Genomic DNA, 18,280 nt, shown 5'->3' with positions numbered 1-18,280 from the left:
GTTAGCACAGGCAAAGCTAATTCACATAGCAATCCAAACTCTAATTAGATACTCATGAGCTACCAGGTACAGTTGTGATTCTAAAAAGGACCAAAACTGTAGTTCCCAGAACACATTGACCCTATGTAAAGCCAAAAGGCCAAACAACATGGAAATAATATTGGAAATATTGAAATTATTAAAATTATTAAAATTGAGCATATTCTAACTACTAAGCTCCCAGTAGCTGCAGAAATAAGTCTACCAATAAAATGGGCACCCGACATGCCAAGGAATCTCAAAGTTTGCAAATCCAGTTTATTAGAGTGCATGTTATTTATTGCAGGTTACACTGCATTAATCCACTATTCAGTGATAGTAAAATTTCTTCCAATGGAATGAAGGAAACAGAAGGCAAGGCTAGCTGTGTACCTCTCCCCTTCTTTTCCTACCTTCTCTGTTCTCAGACTTGCTGACTCCCTCGGGATCACCCTCCACCCCTCCACCCAGCTGTTCATCCCATTATGGGCACAGCTATGGTCTTCACCTCCTTATCCCTCTCTTAGTCCCTATCTTTTCAAAGTGGGACAGTCCATAGCATTCATTCTTCCTCCTGCTCTTTGGCACAAAAGTAAAAGAATAGGTTCCATATTTAGCTTCTAGGCTGGGTGGCTCCATCATCAGAAACAGGGCCAAATATATCAGCAGCCAGATTCTAGGACGGCCACTAGTTCATATGTGGCCTTCATACAAATTAGAAAAATGTGTACCTTCTACGAGGAAGTGTGCTTAGTCTTGGGTCCCCCCCGACCCCAACCAGCAAAACCGGAGACAAGTACTTGGGGCCGAGCAGTTTATTTAGATGTGATGATAGAAAGCAGGAGTGAGAGAGGAGCCAGAGGGGCTCCAGGCCAGAGGAAAAGTGAGGAAGTGTTGTATTGAGGACCTGATTACCAGAGTAGGGAACTTGGGCTCGGCCCCCCTAAGATTCTTGGGGAACTGTAGTTCGTATCTTAGAGTTGTCCCTCTGAAGCTCAGGAGGCTATAGCATTAACCCTGATTCCAGTCCTCCACTGTTGAGGCCTTCCCCAAGGGATAATGTCCCTGTACTTCCTGGTTGCCCTTCATGGGCTGCTGTGCAGCAGTCAAATATGGAGAGGGGCAGGCACTTGACCTGGGATGACATTGGAGGTGCAGCTAATGCCCCGCATGGCTGCTGTGATGTCACAGTGGGTAAGGGGGTGTGCAAAGGACACCAGAGGTATCTGCAGGTGGGACCCAGCCCAGCCCAAGGTTGCATGGCCCAGCTCAGTGGGGCAGGAGCTGGATTTCTGCTCCCACTCACCTTCTTGGGTGGGCCCAGTCTGTGTGACTGTATGTGGTATGGCTGCAGAATCACTCCTGAGAGATGGTACAAACATGCCTATGATACTAAAGTCCTCTGGTGACCTCCCTTTAGGACAAAAAAAAAAAAAAAAAAAAAAAAAAAAGAAAAGAAAAGAAAAGAAAAAAGAAAAAGAAAAAGAAACCAGTAGAGGTGCAGGAAGTAAAATGGCCCAAGAGATGAAGAAGCTGACAAATTAGGACACACTGAAAAAATATAATAAAAAGTAAAAAATGAGCCTGGGCTTAGCCAGGAGCTACCTACCCATATTGCCCAGAATCCAACAGGACTTCTGTCTATAAGCACATTATCCCCAGAGGCAGTGGACATTCTTCTGAGTTCATAGCCCTAGGCAGGTTCATTATCAATTTAAATGATGCTCTAACCAGCAACTTGCTCAGTGTCCTGTGGGATGGGAAACACCATACCCTCTAGGTTCAGAGAGTGAAGAAAGCAGAGCTCAAGTCAGAGAGCAGGAGATGAGGAGAAGGGTACCTGGGCCTTGCCACCCACTAGATTTGGGTCTCTTTAAAGAAGTACTCAAGGCAGAGAGAGGAAAGAAAACTATGTTTAGAGCTCACAAAAATCAAGTCATACACTCACTCCCTCTCACTCAGGAGATGAGGCTCTTGGTCTGCCTAGGACGTTCTCCCCTCCTCCCTCCTCACTGTGAGACCACTGCCCACAGGAGCCATTGTAATGGGACCTTCCCAGACCATGAGGTCCTGCCACTCACTGGAGGGCAGAGTGAGGGCAGAGTGAGGGCTATGTCCTTCTAGTCCATCACTGGCCCCTAACCCTCTCTACTCCCCCCCACCACCACTGGGCCTGGCTGGTACAAAAAGGGCTCAGATCCTGAATAGTAAATGATCATTTCCTTTAAAAAGTCTTTGTTCCGAATATACTAAATGGCTTATTTATGACAAGTTGTAACTCTATATATGTTATATTGTCAAGCACCCTAATGATGCTTAAATATTGATGCCATTTTTGTCATGAATTTGGAAGACTGGAAGGAATTCCAGTGAGGCCCTAGCAAAGGCCTAGGAAATAACGAGGTCACCTCGCAGAACCCAGGCATTTGACCAGCACTTGCAGACTAGCATCTTACTGGTTACTGAGAAAAAAAAAAGGCTGTTGCCTTAGCCCGAGTCTAATGTCAGTCTAATCCAAAATCTTTTGGGAACTTTTATTTCCACAATTTTCTCATCAATTTTCTCTTTATAAAGACACTATGTGCCAACCATATGAAGATCTGGGTCAAATCCAAAAAAAAGGCCAATTCACAGAAATGACTTCATGTGTTCAGAACTAGGGAGGTGAATTTTTTTAATCCACTGCACATTAAAAACTGATAAAGATTTCAAACGAAGGAAAGGAAGAAGTGGGTAGAGATATTCCAGGGCTCTTTTTATAGTAATGGAGTGTGAGAATGTTAATTAAAGGAATCTCAGAATCAGAGAGGATCTGAGAAAAGAAGGAACAAGAATTTAATTTTAGGTATTGTTTCATCAGGTTACAAAAAAAAAAAAAGATAGTTTTGTCCATGACTTGCAGCAATTCTCAGGAACTTCATGACCCCCCAGAAAAGCTCTTGTTGAAACTGTAAAATGATTGAGACCTATTTAATCACACTTTCTCTCACCCCAGTAAAGAACCTGCTAATAATGAAGAGCACAAATTAGCAAATCTTGGAACATTAAATGAGCATAACAGAATGTTTAATATTATTTCAATGGGATTCTTAAAGAACCATATTCATCCATTTTTTAAAATATAAGTTTTTTTAAAAAGGCACCAACAGATCTTAGCTGTTGTGCACATTGCCTCAGCCAAAATGTTCCCACACTAATCTCGGTGTGTTCCTTAGCATCCGCCAAGTAAGCTTTCATCACATTACTCTTCTTCACATCCAGTGAACAATAATACAACAAATAACCACATTCTCTACCCTTACTGGAGACCCCGCTCAGTTCAGTGAGATTGCATACAAGGTCTTAAGCCCTGTAGGAGAGGCATTACCATTTCTGTTTTGCAACGTGTGGAAGCCGAGTCTCAGGATGGTGAAGCAAATTGCCTACCAACACTTAGTTAGTGAGTAGGAGAGCTGGGGCCTGTACTCAAGTCTGTCTGCTTCCTAGGTCAAGGTGTTTATACTACCTCACCTTAAGACTATAAGTAAAAACATAAAGTGGGTATAAAATATGTCCAAAGGAATCCACTAGACCAGACATGGATGGGAACACTAAGTCCCCATCCTTTGACTCTGCTCCTAAACTACACTGTGTCCCATACGCTGATGGCCAGCATGAGTGATTTTGACTGGTTCATGCCCCTAGCAGTCAAAGTCCCCTGAGTTGCAGGTGGTAGAAACCTATTTCAGTCAGAAGATGGTGACCTTGAGATGAAGCTGAGCAAAGGTATTTTCTAGGAAGGAGCCACAGAATCAATGAGAAGCCTGCTATACCAGGCAGAAAGTGGGCAGTCCTAGAGACTGATGAATTAAAATGAAGCAAACCATCTTATGCTGGAATAGATTGGTCCTGGGTCTCTTTCCCTCTGCCCATATTGTCCTGGCTTGTGTCAGAGAGCATCCACTGGGGAAGAAATAATTTCCTAAATGAAATAATTTACTGGCAGCTAGGCCACTGTGTCACACAACTCCAGGGGACACCATTCACATAGATTATAATATGAATGGTATGCCCTCAGGTTGCACAACATACCAGCAGTACAAATGAATCCCAGGAGCCCCTCTGAACCTTTTGCACTTGTTATATACACTGCCCACCCATACCACTCACTCTTCATACAATTAACTTTCTTTATAGCTCAGTTTTCTGTATCTTCTCCAGGTGCACTGAGAGGTTTTTGTTTGTTTGTTTGTTTGTTTGTTTATCACCACAGTTACTATTTATTTATTTTTTAAGATTTTTTTTCCAATTATAGTTGACATTTAATACTATATTAGTTTCAGATGTATAGCATAGTGGATAGACATTTATATAACTTAAAAAACGATTCCTGCAATAAATCTACTACCCATCTGATGCCATACATAGTTATTATGATGCTATTAACTATATTTCCTACACTGTACTTCATATCCCTGTGACTATTTTGTAACTTCCAATTTGTACTTCTTAATCCCTTCACATTTTCACTCGGTCCCCCAATACCCCTCTCATATGGCAACCATCAGTCTGTTCTCTGTATCCATGAGTCTGTTTCTGTTTTGTTTGTTTATTTTGTTTTTAGATTCCACATATAAGTAAAGTCATATGATATTTGTCATTCTCTGTCTGACTTATTTCACTTAGCATAATACCTTCTAGGTACATGTTATTGCAAATGGTAAGGTTTCACTTTTTTATGGCTGAGTAATATTACATTGTGTGTCTGTATCACATTTTTATTTAATCATCTATTGATGGACCTAGGCTGCTTCCATATTTTGGCTATTGTAAATAATGCTGCAATGAACATAGGGGTGCACATGTCTTTTTGAAATAGTGTTTTGGGTTTCTTTGGATAAATACCGAGAAGTGGGTCATAAGGTAGTTCAATTTTTAATTTTTTGAGGAAACTCCACACTGTTTCCATAGTGGCAGCACCGATTTTGCATTGGAAGATTCTCAAGGACAGGATCCAGAACGTTAATATCTCAATTTCTAATACTACATCATTCAGTTCAGTAGTTTCCAATGGACCTTGGCAGAAGATGAAGAGCTGTGGGATGAAGCTGAGCAAGATGGAATTCAGGAAGAGGTACTCAAGATGTGCTCAGATTATCCAGTGCACACAGCTGCTGGACAGTGAAGTCAAGATTACAAGTTACCCATGAACTCTAAGCCATGAAGGACAAAATCAAAGAGAACAGTGAGAGAATAAAAGTGAGTAAACTCTGCCATGCCTTGTCTCCAATATCATTGAGCTTTTGGATAATGATCTCGACGATTTTGCAAATGGTAAGGTTTCACTTTTTTATGGCTGAGTAATATTACATTGTGTGTCTGTATCACATCTTAATATTGACCTAAACTCCCAGAGGAAAAGCAAATATGTAGTGATGAAAATCTCTATATGACAGACATACTTCTTGCCTGTAATCGGGTTGATGGATGCTGAAAAACTGAAGCCAGGAGACTTGAAGGGTATAAATAAAAACTCATTTTTGATCCTAGACTCATATGACCCTACCCACAGAGTACTACTCATGGGTGAAGGCCATGGAGGTGGACAAGAGGCCCATGGAACAATATAGTGACATCAAGGGCCCGAACAAGCAAATTCAGGAGCTGGTGGAGGCCATTGTCCTGCTAATTAACCCCAAGGAGAAGTTTGAGAATTTCAGGATGCTGATGTATGGACACCTGGGTACAGGGAACACCCTGCTGGCCAGGCCTGTGCTGCACCAGTGAAGGCCACTTTCTTGCAGCTGGTTGGCTCCCAGCTTGTGTAGATGTTCATTAAGGATGGTACCAAACTGGTCTGGGACCAAGGAGAAAGCTCCGTCTACCATCTTCATTGATGAGCTGGATGCATCGACACCAAGCACTTTGACAGTCAGAAGGCCAGAAACTGGGAGGTGCATAGGATGATGTTACAGCTTCTGAACCAGCTGGATGGGTTCCAGTCCAACACCCAAATAAGATAACTGCAGCTACTAATGGTGACTAACATCCTGGACCCCTCCCACTCAGGCCTCCTATACTGAAAGATTGAGTTCCCAAAGCCCAACGAGGACGCCGGGCCAGAGTCATGCAGATCCATGCCCAAAAGATGAACTTCAGTCCTGATGTGAGCCATGAGGAGCTGGCCCAGTGCAAGACTTGTGTGGAGGTGGGCATGGTCATACTATGCAGGGGTGCCACGGAGCTTACCCACAAGGACTACATGGAGAGCATCCTGAAGGTGCAGGACAAAAAGAAAGCCAACCTACCATACTACACCTGGGTCACTTCCCACCACATCACTCCCTGGTCTCTTGATGGTTAAAATTTGTAATAAAAGATAGTTTCAGGTCCCTGTAAAAAATAAAAATGAATGGACCAGTACCTACGGTACAATGAAATAGGAATGCCGTCCATCTAGCACACACCATGTGTGCATCTTATCCTTGCAAAGAACCAGGATTGACCATGGAAAGAAAGGATAGATATGTTGAGGATGTGGACATTTAACATAAGCCAAGTTCTATCCTACAGGTAGAAGTTCAGCCTCAGATTTCTCTGGAAAGGCCTTTTTAAGAGGATTATCTTCATGCTCCTGATATTGTGCCAAATGGGCAGCTGCTCCTGCACTTGCCATGCTGCCCCTGACCCAGAGGCCCTTTTAATGGAGAGCTTGGTCTGTCTCCAAAACTTTACTGAGCTGCTGTTAAGTGCCAGGTGATGTGTGAAGCAAAAAATCACTGTGCCATTAAAAGAGCTCAATACTTAACACCATTAATAAACTAATAAGCATGCAGTCATCCTCCTTTTTCTTTACCATCCCTTCACACTCATCACCTGATTGGCTGCTCTGAATGGCTCATTCTCTAATCCACTCTCTTATGTCAGCACATCCCAGACCTAGACCCTTCCATCAGGTCGAGGGTTATCACAGCAGAAGCGAAAACCAAGTTGGTTGGCAAACCCATATCCTGACTGGATCTGCTCATTCAAAGACCTCATTCAATAACCATATACTGCACCCTGTCATGTGTTAGACTCTGTGCAATGTATTGGGAACCATGCAAACAAGAAGGTCCTCAGGCCAGTGAAGGAAACAGCCCTGTAAACAAATAATCACTATTCCAGGTGGCCAATGCTTCAAATCGTTCACATAATATTGTCTACTATTGTATCCAGCACATAGAATAGTGCCTGGCCTGTATTATATAGATGCCTAGTAGTATGGATCAGTGAATGAATATATTAACAGCAAACACTTACTGAGTGCTTACCATGTGCAAGTGCTATTATGAGTGCTATTATAATGTATTTAACTCACTCGATGCTCACAACAACCCTGTGAGGTAGATATCATCATCACTCTCGTTTCTTGATAAGGAAAATGAGGCACAGAAAGGTTAGGTGATTGCCCAGTTAGTCTGAAGAAAAGTCAGGATTTAAGCCCAGCCCAGATAGTCTGGCCACAGAGTCTATGCTCTTAGCCACTTTGCTTATAATTCCCCAGCATAGTGCTGGAGAATCACAGAGAAAGCAATCACCATCTGGGAGCTGGGCAAGCCTCCAGGCTTCTTGCTGACTTCAGTATGAACATGGATGGCCCACCCAGCACCATGATGTCTCAGCTCCTTGACCTCCTTACTTTCAACAACCATTTGCATCATTCCACTTCAACCACAGTCTTTCATGTCAACCTTGCATCTTGTCATCAGCAATAAATTCACCACTTCTGAAAAACCTTAGTGTCAAAACTTCTGCCCTCTGGCTTCACCATATCCTTCCAGCTCATTTATTCTAGGACCTTGATTGAAATACTGGAAACTCCTTTCACCTGACTCCACTACTGCATTACTATCAATCAACCACTCCTGCCTTCATTTTCTTCCTTATTCTCCTTCGATTCCATGGTCTCCTATTATAAACTTTCCCCTGTATCTATTCCTGGCAGCCTTGCCTTTCTCTCCTTATCATTTTTGTCCAGCAAAACTCCGATCTAACCATCTACTCTCTAGATTCTTGCATTAGAGCTACTGAATGTGGCTGAGAAAATATGCATCTGTGCTGAACAGAATATCTTTAAATTCATGGCCACAAACAAAAAAGGCACTCAATACTGCATAGCAATCCTATTATATTTTTCAAGTAAATTTCTTCCCTACTGTCCATGATAACTATTGTATGTTTGCCCATGACTGTCACTGAGAAAAGTAATCAGACTGCAGATCTGCCATTCGTCTACTGGCCAGTCTATAAATCTTCCTACTGTTCTGCTCTGTTTTCTCTCCCATATCTGTGCGAGAAATCTTTATGCTTCTCTGAAATGCAATCTTCCCCTCCCATCTTCTTAAACACTTCATTCCTTAAGTTATTCTCTATCTTCCCCATCTTTGATCTCTCTCTACAAGATCATTCTCTTCAAATGACAAAAGCAGTGCAATATCTCTCATTTTAAATAAAGAAACAAACCACTCTTAACCCCACACCTTCCTCTACTTGTATTTATTTTTTCTGCTTCTCTCTATAACAAAACTTTTTTATTTCCTCACCTCCATATCACTCTTCAACTGACCCCATTTGGGAATTTGTTCTCACTTCTCTGTTTTTGTCATGATCACTAAATGACATCCATGTTGCCAGATCTACTGCATATTTCTTAAACTGTTAGCATCATTCAACACAGTTGATCATAATCTCCTTTTAGAAGAACACTCATTTCCTGGCTTCTTTGATCCCCCTTTTGGTTGCCCTTCACTCCACAGCCATTCCTTCTTAGTCTCTGGCTGGAGTCTCCTCCTCTACCCCATGCCTGAATGTTAGAGGGCCTCAGGAATGGTTCCAGCCCTTTCCCCTTCTTCACCTGTTAATTCTATTTTCTTGGGTGGGGGGGCGGAGTGTTCTCATCCTATCCTATGGTTTTATCAGCATATACATGATAATGATTCCAATATTCATAGCTCCATCCCTGACCTCTTCCCCAAAATTCCAGATTCATGTATCCAATGGCTCTCAAAGACCCTTAATAATCATGCCCTCCCCCCCAGAAATAGAGCCCTTTAATCACCACACACACATACAAACTCCTTCCTCCCTAGGTTCCCCAGTCTCAGTAAATAGCACCCCCATCTACCCAGATGCGCAAGCCAAAACTCTCCCTTGCCCTCGCTCTCCTCACGACTCATCAGTAATCCCGTCACCCAGCGTAGTCGTGGTTTCATTTGTTTTTCTCCGTCTCTGCCACTACGCTTCACCAGGCCATGACTTGCCTCAGCCATTGACCGGCCTCTCAACACAGCAGAATGATTTCTTCAAAACATAAATTAGGTATTTTCCTTTGACTTTTTACTGCCTTTCTCCTTATCATGCTCTCAAGGTCCTAAAATACCTGTCTCCCCCCAATCTTTCTATCTCTTTTTGACACAAGCCCTTCAGTTCACTATGCCTTAGCACACCCTTCTCTCTTCTGTCCTTCCAGCTTCCCAAACTCTTTTCCACATCCAGTGCCCTGAAATTCTCTTATCCAAGCTCTTGAAATGGTTGGCTCATTCTCCTCCCTTGGGGCTTAGCTCAAATGTCATCTCCTTAGAGATGCCTTCCCTGACCAGCCATATCAAATATGGCATCTCCTGGTTTGTACTTTTAGAAAACATTTCGAGTGCTTCCCAGACATTGTTATTAATGCTTTACATTCATTAACTCTTATTCCTCACAGCTTGATTAAGTGGGCACTGTTATTGTTATTTTACCAATCTTAAAAGTGAAGAAATTGAGCCCAAAGAGATAATAACTGTCCATGATCAAACATTTATCAGAGATAGTCTCACGACTTAACCCTGCGCAGCCCAGCTCCAGCCTGGCTACTTAACCATCATACCACCTGCCTCTCTCACATTACCTGTATGTCTCTTTCTAGCACTTTTTACGATAGAGTTGCTTCCTTATTTAGTTATTCGTGTACTATCAGTCTCCTCATCAGTATATAAGGATGAGGATCCCCAGGGCACAGATAATATAATAAATCATTTTGTTTTAAATGGTTGAATAATACTATGTATGTTTTGTATATATTTCAGAGCAGATTTATTTTGCTGGCCCTGTCAATAATCCTGGATTTGAAATTCCCCAGGTAAGGTGTTGGTTTTCTATTTTGTTTTATTACTTAATTATTGTATTGAGCAGCTTCTTGAAGAAGGAGAACAGAAGGGGGAGGGTAGAAGGAGAGGGAGAAGAAGGAGAAGCATGGAATTAAACAATTTAAAACCTTTTCCCTTTCTCAGTAAAGCTGGTACCTCATAGTGGGTACTTACAAATGCTTAACGCACTGGTTTTATCAATTTAGTGTTTAATTTTTCATATTCTGTCAGACACTAAGGGATCCCCTGGGCAGACACCTTCCCCCTAAAGGGATGCAGGTCTCCTGCCCCTGCAAGATTGCTGCGTCTGGGGAGACTCCATAAGGCTAGAGCTGCTGGAGGTGTGGAAGGCAGCCATAGACTTGCCGTTAGTAGTGCTTGATAAGGCTGTTCAGAGAACAGAAGAGGAACACAACCACGAGGGCTCGAATGTCCCCCAGTTACCGCCCTTGCAGTATTATTCATGGGCTGCCACCAAGTAAGTAAAATGTCCACCACACCCTGAGCATTTGCTGGTGAGCCTCACAGCTAAGAGTAGAATTTTCTACTAATTCCTTTTTTCTTAAAATCATGTGACTTCATTAGATGGCTAAATTCAAGCCGCTCTGACATAAGTGATAAATTTTCAGTGTGCTACTCCTAAGAGAATATTATGGAACAACGTAAAAAAATCTCAAAAATGTAATCATTTTAATTGTTTTGTTTTCAACATTATCCTTTCCGTCTTCTAAAACCTAGATGTATGTGACTCGGGAACGGGGTCTCTTTCTCCATAAAGAATGTTTAGTTTCATTTCTCTTGTATATTTCCTCTCTATAGGAGCCTCTGGGTTCCTAAGGTCAAAGTCACACGGCTCTAGACCATCTGGGATGTTCACCAGGGTGCTCTGGCAACTGGCAAGTTTCCCATCTTTCCTTCCCTGTCTGGGCTTCTTCTCCAATTTTCTCTGCAGCTTTTCAGTATAATAGAGTTTTGCAAACTCTCTTCACTTCTAGGATATGGGACCTAAATTCTCCAGAGAGTTTTTTCTTTATATCTTTGCCATTTGAAATTTTTTTTTTCACCATTTTTCTTCTTATCACCACCCACCCCACCAACACACTGGAGATTTTGACTTAAAATTTGCAAACAACTGATTTTCATCCTGCATTACTGGCTTTATATATATAAACCAGTTCCCTTTAGCAATTGCTATAAAATAGAGAAAAGAATTTCTTACAGTCAGAGGATCCCTTTGAAAGAAAATTTACCAGAGATATAAAAAAGCTTTATTGCCATCACCTAGGACGCTTGGGTGAGTGCAGTGCCTACATTCTTTAAGCAATAACAGCGCTCTATAAGATTGCTGCCCTACGTGAGGGCAAAGACGTGGTCAGGTCTCCTGGCCCTGGGTTTGGGCATGTAAGCATCCACAGAAAACTGAAACCTGGCCAGTGCTGACCCCATCCCAGCCTGCTGACACCTGGCCAAAGCTGACAGGGGACATAGCATGCAGTCTGTCACATAAGCAGCAACTTGAAGCCTTAATCCCCACATGTGCTCCCATGTTGGCCAGGGACCAGCTACAGGCAGCTCGGGCTTCCCTGGCCAACGTCCAGCCAGCAAGGTTCAGAGACTTCGTTTCCTAATATGGGACAGAGACAGTGAGAAGCCCTTTCATTTTAAAAGATCCCCTCCCCCCACCAATCTCCCACAGATGGACTCCGTGCTAATCCTCTGCCTGCTTAGCTGAAAACTTTTCCACTCAGCAGTCAATCTTCAGTGTCCTGGTACTCTTTACTTTTTAACACAGCCAGTCCCTTGGCCCAGATTGCAGTCCTGCTGGAGCCCTGCATCTGTCCATGAATGCCGTTTTCTGAATCAGAATGTAGGGATCTTTGGGCTTCCAAAGCACGCAGACAACTTGTAGGTACAGCCTGAACTGTGTAAGTGCCAAGGATACAACTACAAAGTCCTAACTCACAAACTCAGAGATCATTTCAACAGCAGAGAAGCCACTAGTCTCTGTCCCTGGTTCCTGCTCTGCCTCTCCTGTCTTCTGCCATGTCCTCCCGCCTGCTTACAGGTGTGCACAATTGCCTAAATACTCTTGCCCCTTAAACCAGAGTATGTATATCTTATAATTCATTATCGGAAACCCTTCCTTCAAATGCTACATCTTTTTTCTGGCTTATAAACCAATAATAAAAATTTTATATGGTTTTTAATAATTCTGTAGGGTGTGTACTTAAATGTACACCAAGAGTTAAAAGAAAAGTAGATGACGATGAGAATTAAACACAATCAGATGCAAATCTGAGCTGGTCTTTACTCATAATTAATTTCTTTACTTTTACACTGCTTTGGTTAAATTTCTAACACTGCTTCTGAAATCATAATATTTGAGCAATCAGAATGATGGGAGCCTTTATGTCAAGTTGAATGGTGCCCGAGGTGCTCTAATCAATCCGCATGCCCAGACACCAACCAGAGTGGAGCCTGAATGTCTTGAATATGATTTTCAGCGGTGGGGACCTTCTTGCTCCTAGACCACTGCTAATTGCTAGAAAGTTTTTCTCTTCTAACAAAAACTGCCTCTCGAGCAACTTCTACCCAGTGGCCTGATTTATTCCTTCCCTCTGGCTCACACAGATTAAACCTTTTTCCTTCCTCGGGTGACAGGCGATTCAAAGATGTGCCAGGAATGTCTTGTGCACCCTTCCCTCCTGGACCCTTTGCCCTGCTTACCTGCCACCCCTCACCCTGAGCTTTCTTCTCCAGACTGCTTAGTCTACAGACACATTACCACGTGAGCCTGTGGGGGCTGGGCAAGGCTTCAGCTAGGAGCCAAACAGATGTGGTTCAACCCCTGGGTTCTTTCTGCAGTTTCACACAGGCCTGGGTAGCAGCCGCTAAACACAGACAAATTCTTCTGTGGTGTGTTGTTGCCAGAAAGGAACCCTAAAAGGCAGCAATTCTTTGTCTGATAGAGGATTTGTGTTTCACACAGTTGAATTTCACTCCCCCAGAGGTCTTTTCCCTCTCAGCAAATGATACTTCATGCTTGCAGTTGCTCAGGCCAGAGTTATTCTTAACCCATTTCTGTCTCTCCCACCCACATGGGTTTCCTCAGAAAATTATATTGCCTCTTCTTCCAAAACCTATTTAGAATCCAGCCCCTGCTCTGGTCTCTACTAATTGCTCCAAATCTTCACCATCTCTCACCTGGTTTATTGAGGTGCCTTCTATCTGCTCTTCCTGCTTCCACCCTTTCCCACTTTGGACTCTTACAACGTGAGAGCCAGAGGGGTTCTAACACATAGATCAGACAGCTCCTCTAACGAAAACAGACTCATCACCTGTGTCCTTTTCAGAGTAGAAGCCAGCGTCCCCACCATGACCAGTGAGGCCAGCCCTGACCTCATCTCCTCTTCCTCCTGTGATTCCCGCTCTCTGAAGACCCATTCTCCTTTTTAGTGTTATTCAAACACATCAGTGCCAGCCCCCAGAGCAGAGTGGTGTGCTCCTACACTAACTTCAGGTGTTCGCCCAGAGCTCACCTTCTCAGAAGAACTTGCCTTGACCACCCTACTTACATAGCAAACCAGCAACTAGCCTCATCCTACCCTACCCTGCTCTGCCTGGCACTCTCATCCACCCTTTCCTTATTTGAGTTTTCTTTGTAACATCATCATGTGACAACACTTGCATTGTCTATCTCAGTGAAGCCTTAGTCCACAAGGCGAGGTTTAATTTGCCTGGTTCTACTTCATCTCCAGTGTCTAGAACAGTGCCTGCATATAGAAAGTGCTCGATAACTATTTCTGTTGAATGGCTGGTTGTTCTGTTGGTCCCATACCTCATGCTTTCCCTGTGTCCCTTTCAGGGAGAATACCAGGTTTTGCTGAAACTGTATAACGAAAACCATTCCACGGTGGCCTGTGCCAATGCTACTGTCATTTGTTCCTGAGCAACTCAAAACACAGCAATCTGCCTCATGAAAACTCCAAGCTTCTCAAACTGCACCTACTGTGTAAGAAGAACCAGTCGACCACAGAGAGAATGTCAACAAGAAGGCTCACCAAAGGAGCAGCCACTGACTTTAGCCCTAGCCCCAGACACCACAGATGTAATGAAGCACCAGAAATTACCCACTTCTAAGCAGCCTCCTTGCAGCCACCAAGCAGCCTCGAGGATCCATCCTTCTTCTCTAAGTGGTCACCTCATAGCAGATGTTCCTGAGGAGCACTTCCTCAGTTACCCAGAATAAAGAAAGCTGTCCCATGATTGTTCCTCAAAGAATTTGAGTACTGAAGTTATAATGTCATTTCCTCCTGACACAGCGCCCCGGGCTGATACAGCATAAGTAGTTCTAAGATGTTCAGGAGGATGGCAGCCCTGCCAGAATTAGTACTGGGGAAATGTGCCTCTCCTTATGCTGGGCAAGCCCTGCATCCTTGGACTGCAAGAGCCGAGAAACTGGTGAAATCTTATAAGGAGTGACATCCAAATCTTACTTGACCAAACCTCGTTACAGCTTCATCTCCAAAAGCGTGGCTATTCTTGGCCTCAGCACATAATGGCTCTCATTAATGCATTTATTAATTCACTCAAAGAACAACTGCTGAACACTGTGTACCAGGCCCTGTGCTCAGCAAAACAGACACTGTCCCTGCCTCCATGGAGCTTGTGGTCCCTTAAATACTAGAAAGCCACATGTCAACCAGTGGATACGATCATTCATGTACAGATACACCTCAGAGCCCTCCATAATGAGCAGGTCGCCTGTCTGCTGTGAGAGCCATTTTGGCAGCCCCATCCTCTCCTGTCCCTGGATGTGCAGAATCGCATGTTGGGCCCTTCACCATCCCGTTCCCACCTCCCCACTTCTCTCCTTCCTGTGTCCCTAGGCCCAACATCTGGCCTTGTCACTTTTACTAAGGGGCTGAAGTCAGGTGACTTGGTTGACTTTATCATTTGCAGGTATTTTATATCCATAAAAGTGCCACTCCGCTAGAGATTAAAAGAGGAAAAAAATCCATAGTTTAAAAGTGTTTGTTGCTATTAATTAGTTTCTGTACATAACTAAACTACCTAGAATAGCAAGCTGTATATACCCAGTGGATCAAAACTTTAAAGCCAACACCTGAGATTTTCTGGGTTAGAGAGAGACAAAAGTTACACCAGTGACCTTGTCTCTGTCCCTAAATGCCTGGGAGAAAAGACCAGTGTGCATGCCAGGTTCAAAAGCAAACCTCTGACCACCCACAGAGTGATATTGTTATGTACACAAACAGCAAACTGAGTTTCTGATCCTTTGCCATTCCTTCTAAGGAGACATTTCACTGCTTCCCCTTCAGTAAACATCCTTATTCTAGTAAAGGTCCTGGGTAAATTGTGAGCACACATATGTTCCAACAGCTCAGGACAGCATCACAGCCTCCCAAAGACAGAACGAGGAATAGGAAACAAGCTCACTTTTTATATTTCCACAACCCAGCTATTCCCTTTCCTATTCTTCACCCTCTTCTTAAAATTCAACAATATGTGTATGTGTGTATGAATGAGAGAGAGTTTAAGATGCGACAGTTTGGGTTAAACAGGGATTTTCAAATACAGGGCTGACCCTAGCCATGACTGAGGACACAGCAGTTACACTAAGGGAGTGATCTAAGAGAAAAAGAAAGTGTTTTTCTGCCCCAAAATATGTCAGTCCTTAGTCTCCTGTCAGAGGCCTTAAATCTTACTGTGAGTTTCACTTCAGCAAGTTGAGAAAATTTTTTATTGTTTACAAGTCTCCTATTAAAATACAAACCATCCAAGTAAAAGAAATGGCCAGAATCATTATCACTCTTTAACACTCGGGTAGAACATAGTGACTAAGATGATGAGGTTTGGAATTGTCACCCAGGAAGAAGGAAGCATTAAGGGGACGTGGGCAAATATCTCTGTGTGCATCCGGGATTGGGCGGTGAGTATGCACAGACAGAGAACTTAATTTACTCTCAGTTTCTCATAAACAGAGTTTATTACTGTTTCAAAATCACCTCAATAAACTTCCCTGAAAAATACATCAGTTTGGTTCAAGATTATGCCATGCCCCCTGAACCAAAGAACTCATGGAAATCAGCCAGCTCCAGCCATTTTGGTGCCAGAGGCCCTTCCTTTCTGCACTGTCATTGACACTTTACCTCTGTTTCTCTGTAGTTCTTTCACCTCTGGCCTCCCTGAATATTGGCTTCACCTTCAGGCAGTATTTCTTATAATAGCAAACAGTTTCACACTCATACAAAGTACAAAAAAATGACACTTTTATCTCAAAACCCTGCCATTCATTCTGAGTGCAAGGTCTTAGGTCTCATGGCCACTTCTGACCAATCACTTTGGCCCTGCACTGACTGACTTAGCCTAAGTCATATGACCCACCCCCATAGCTAGATTGGAGTTGGTCTCTCTGGAACTACACCATTCCCTAAGTGGAAACTGAGGGAATAAGAAAAGGGTAAAGGGAGAAAAAGGAGAGAGATACTTGGAGTCTGCAATACATCTAGAATTAGACAGGGCAGCTTTCAGTTCTAACTCTCCTAGTTCTAACTCTAGCTAGAAAATGGAAAAAAAAATTGTTTTCTGTCTGTTAGCTGTTAACTGGACAAGTGAGTTAAATTCTCGGAGCCTCAGTTTCCTCACATGTAAGTGTCGACGATAATAATATCTACCTTATAGAAATACTTTGAGAATTAAATAAGAGAATGCATATAAAGTGCTCAGAACAGTACCTGAGACATAACTCAAAAAAAGTGAGTTATTATTATGTTAAGGTGGTGCCTAGTCTCTTTGGACTGCTATAACAAAAGTATTATAAACTGAGTGGCTTATAGACAACAAAAATTTATTTCTCACAGGCTGAGAAGTCCAATACCAAGGCTCTGGCAGACTTGATGTCTAGTAAGGGCCTGCTCTGTGGTTCATAGATAGCTGTTTTCTCATTGTGTCCTTACATGGCAAAAAGGGTGAGGGAGCTCTCTGCAGATTTTTTTTATAAGGGCACTAATCACCTAATCACCTGATAAAGGCCCACTTCCTAATACTATCACATTGAGAGTTAGGATTTCAACAAATGTATTTGAGGGGACACGAACATTCAGTCCATAGATGTGGGTATTCACTCATGGAGCTGAAGCCCTACTTCCTAATCTACCCCTCCCATCCCTCCTGTATCACTGGGGCAAACAGCCGTTGAGTCTCACCCTCATCCATAGCCCTCATTCCTTTTTTAAGTCCAGAAATTGTTCCCTGTCACCTTGATTTCTTCTAAGAGTGGCTAGTTTTATTACATCTGGAATGAGGGCATGTTCACTGATCTACACACTCTGACCATGAACTCTGAAAAGAATTTAAGGAAAACATTTAGGTACTAGTTTTCCCCCCGAACAGAAACATTATAAATAGTCCAAAAGGACCTAGGAAAGAAAATATGTGTAATTTTTAAGTGAAGTTGTTTTCAGTAAAAAAAAAAAAAAAAAAATACACATGCAAGACGTGAAGAACTAAGTGTAACATCTGCAAATTTAACAATTACGTCTGCCTTCAGAAAAAATAACCCAAAATAGCTAGAGAGAGAACGGAAAAGGCCACATCCTGATTTTAACGGGACTTGTTAGAGAGGGAGAGCTTATCATCTCAGCAGTTCGGTTTCAGATTTGAATCGGCTACATTTTTCTCAGTCAGCAAAACAAGTTCCTCTGTCTAATTTCCTGATCATTTTATCTGGCAAGCAGGATTGGGGAAGAGCTACTTTACATGTAGTTTGTAAATAATGTTAAGTGAGTTTTTTTTTTTTTGGAACTGAAGCCTTTATTTAGTTCCTTCAAATGTACTAGGCTTAAATTTTTTTCTCTCCTCTAACCCAGCTTCCCTTTAAAATGTGTGACAAAATAAAATTTTTCCCTTCAGTATCTCGGTGTCCTCGTTCTTGAGGAAAATAATGTATGCATTGATGTTATTTTGACTGAAAACAATTTCTTCTCCTAGCTGATATTTTTATGGATTTCCTAAAACCCAGATAACGACGGAAGAGAGAAAACATCCATGCCGCATAAGCCTGCATTCTTTTATTGTGGCTATTCTTCCCTTTC

General features: G+C 42.6%; 1 protein-coding gene and 1 pseudogene across 1 annotated transcript in view; both read left to right on the top strand.

Annotated features, from left to right (window-relative positions):
- LY86 (lymphocyte antigen 86) overlaps nucleotides 1-17,672 on the top strand; it is a 73,819-nt gene extending 56,147 nt beyond the window's left edge. The window contains exons 4-5 of the mRNA XM_016160999.2: nucleotides 10,107-10,159; nucleotides 14,032-17,672. Coding sequence (XP_016016485.1) covers nucleotides 10,107-10,159; nucleotides 14,032-14,115 — 137 coding nt within the window. The 3' untranslated portion in view covers nucleotides 14,116-17,672. The remainder of the gene's footprint in view (nucleotides 1-10,106; nucleotides 10,160-14,031) is intronic.
- On the top strand, nucleotides 1,159-7,958 carry LOC107518902 (annotated as a pseudogene).
- Nucleotides 17,673-18,280: the final 608 nt, after the last annotated feature.

Source organism: Rousettus aegyptiacus, unplaced genomic scaffold, assembly GCF_014176215.1.
Source record: "Rousettus aegyptiacus isolate mRouAeg1 unplaced genomic scaffold, mRouAeg1.p scaffold_m13_p_1, whole genome shotgun sequence".
NCBI classification, from domain to species: domain Eukaryota; kingdom Metazoa; phylum Chordata; class Mammalia; order Chiroptera; family Pteropodidae; genus Rousettus; species Rousettus aegyptiacus.
This window is presented reverse-complemented; position numbering and strand designations above follow the sequence as displayed.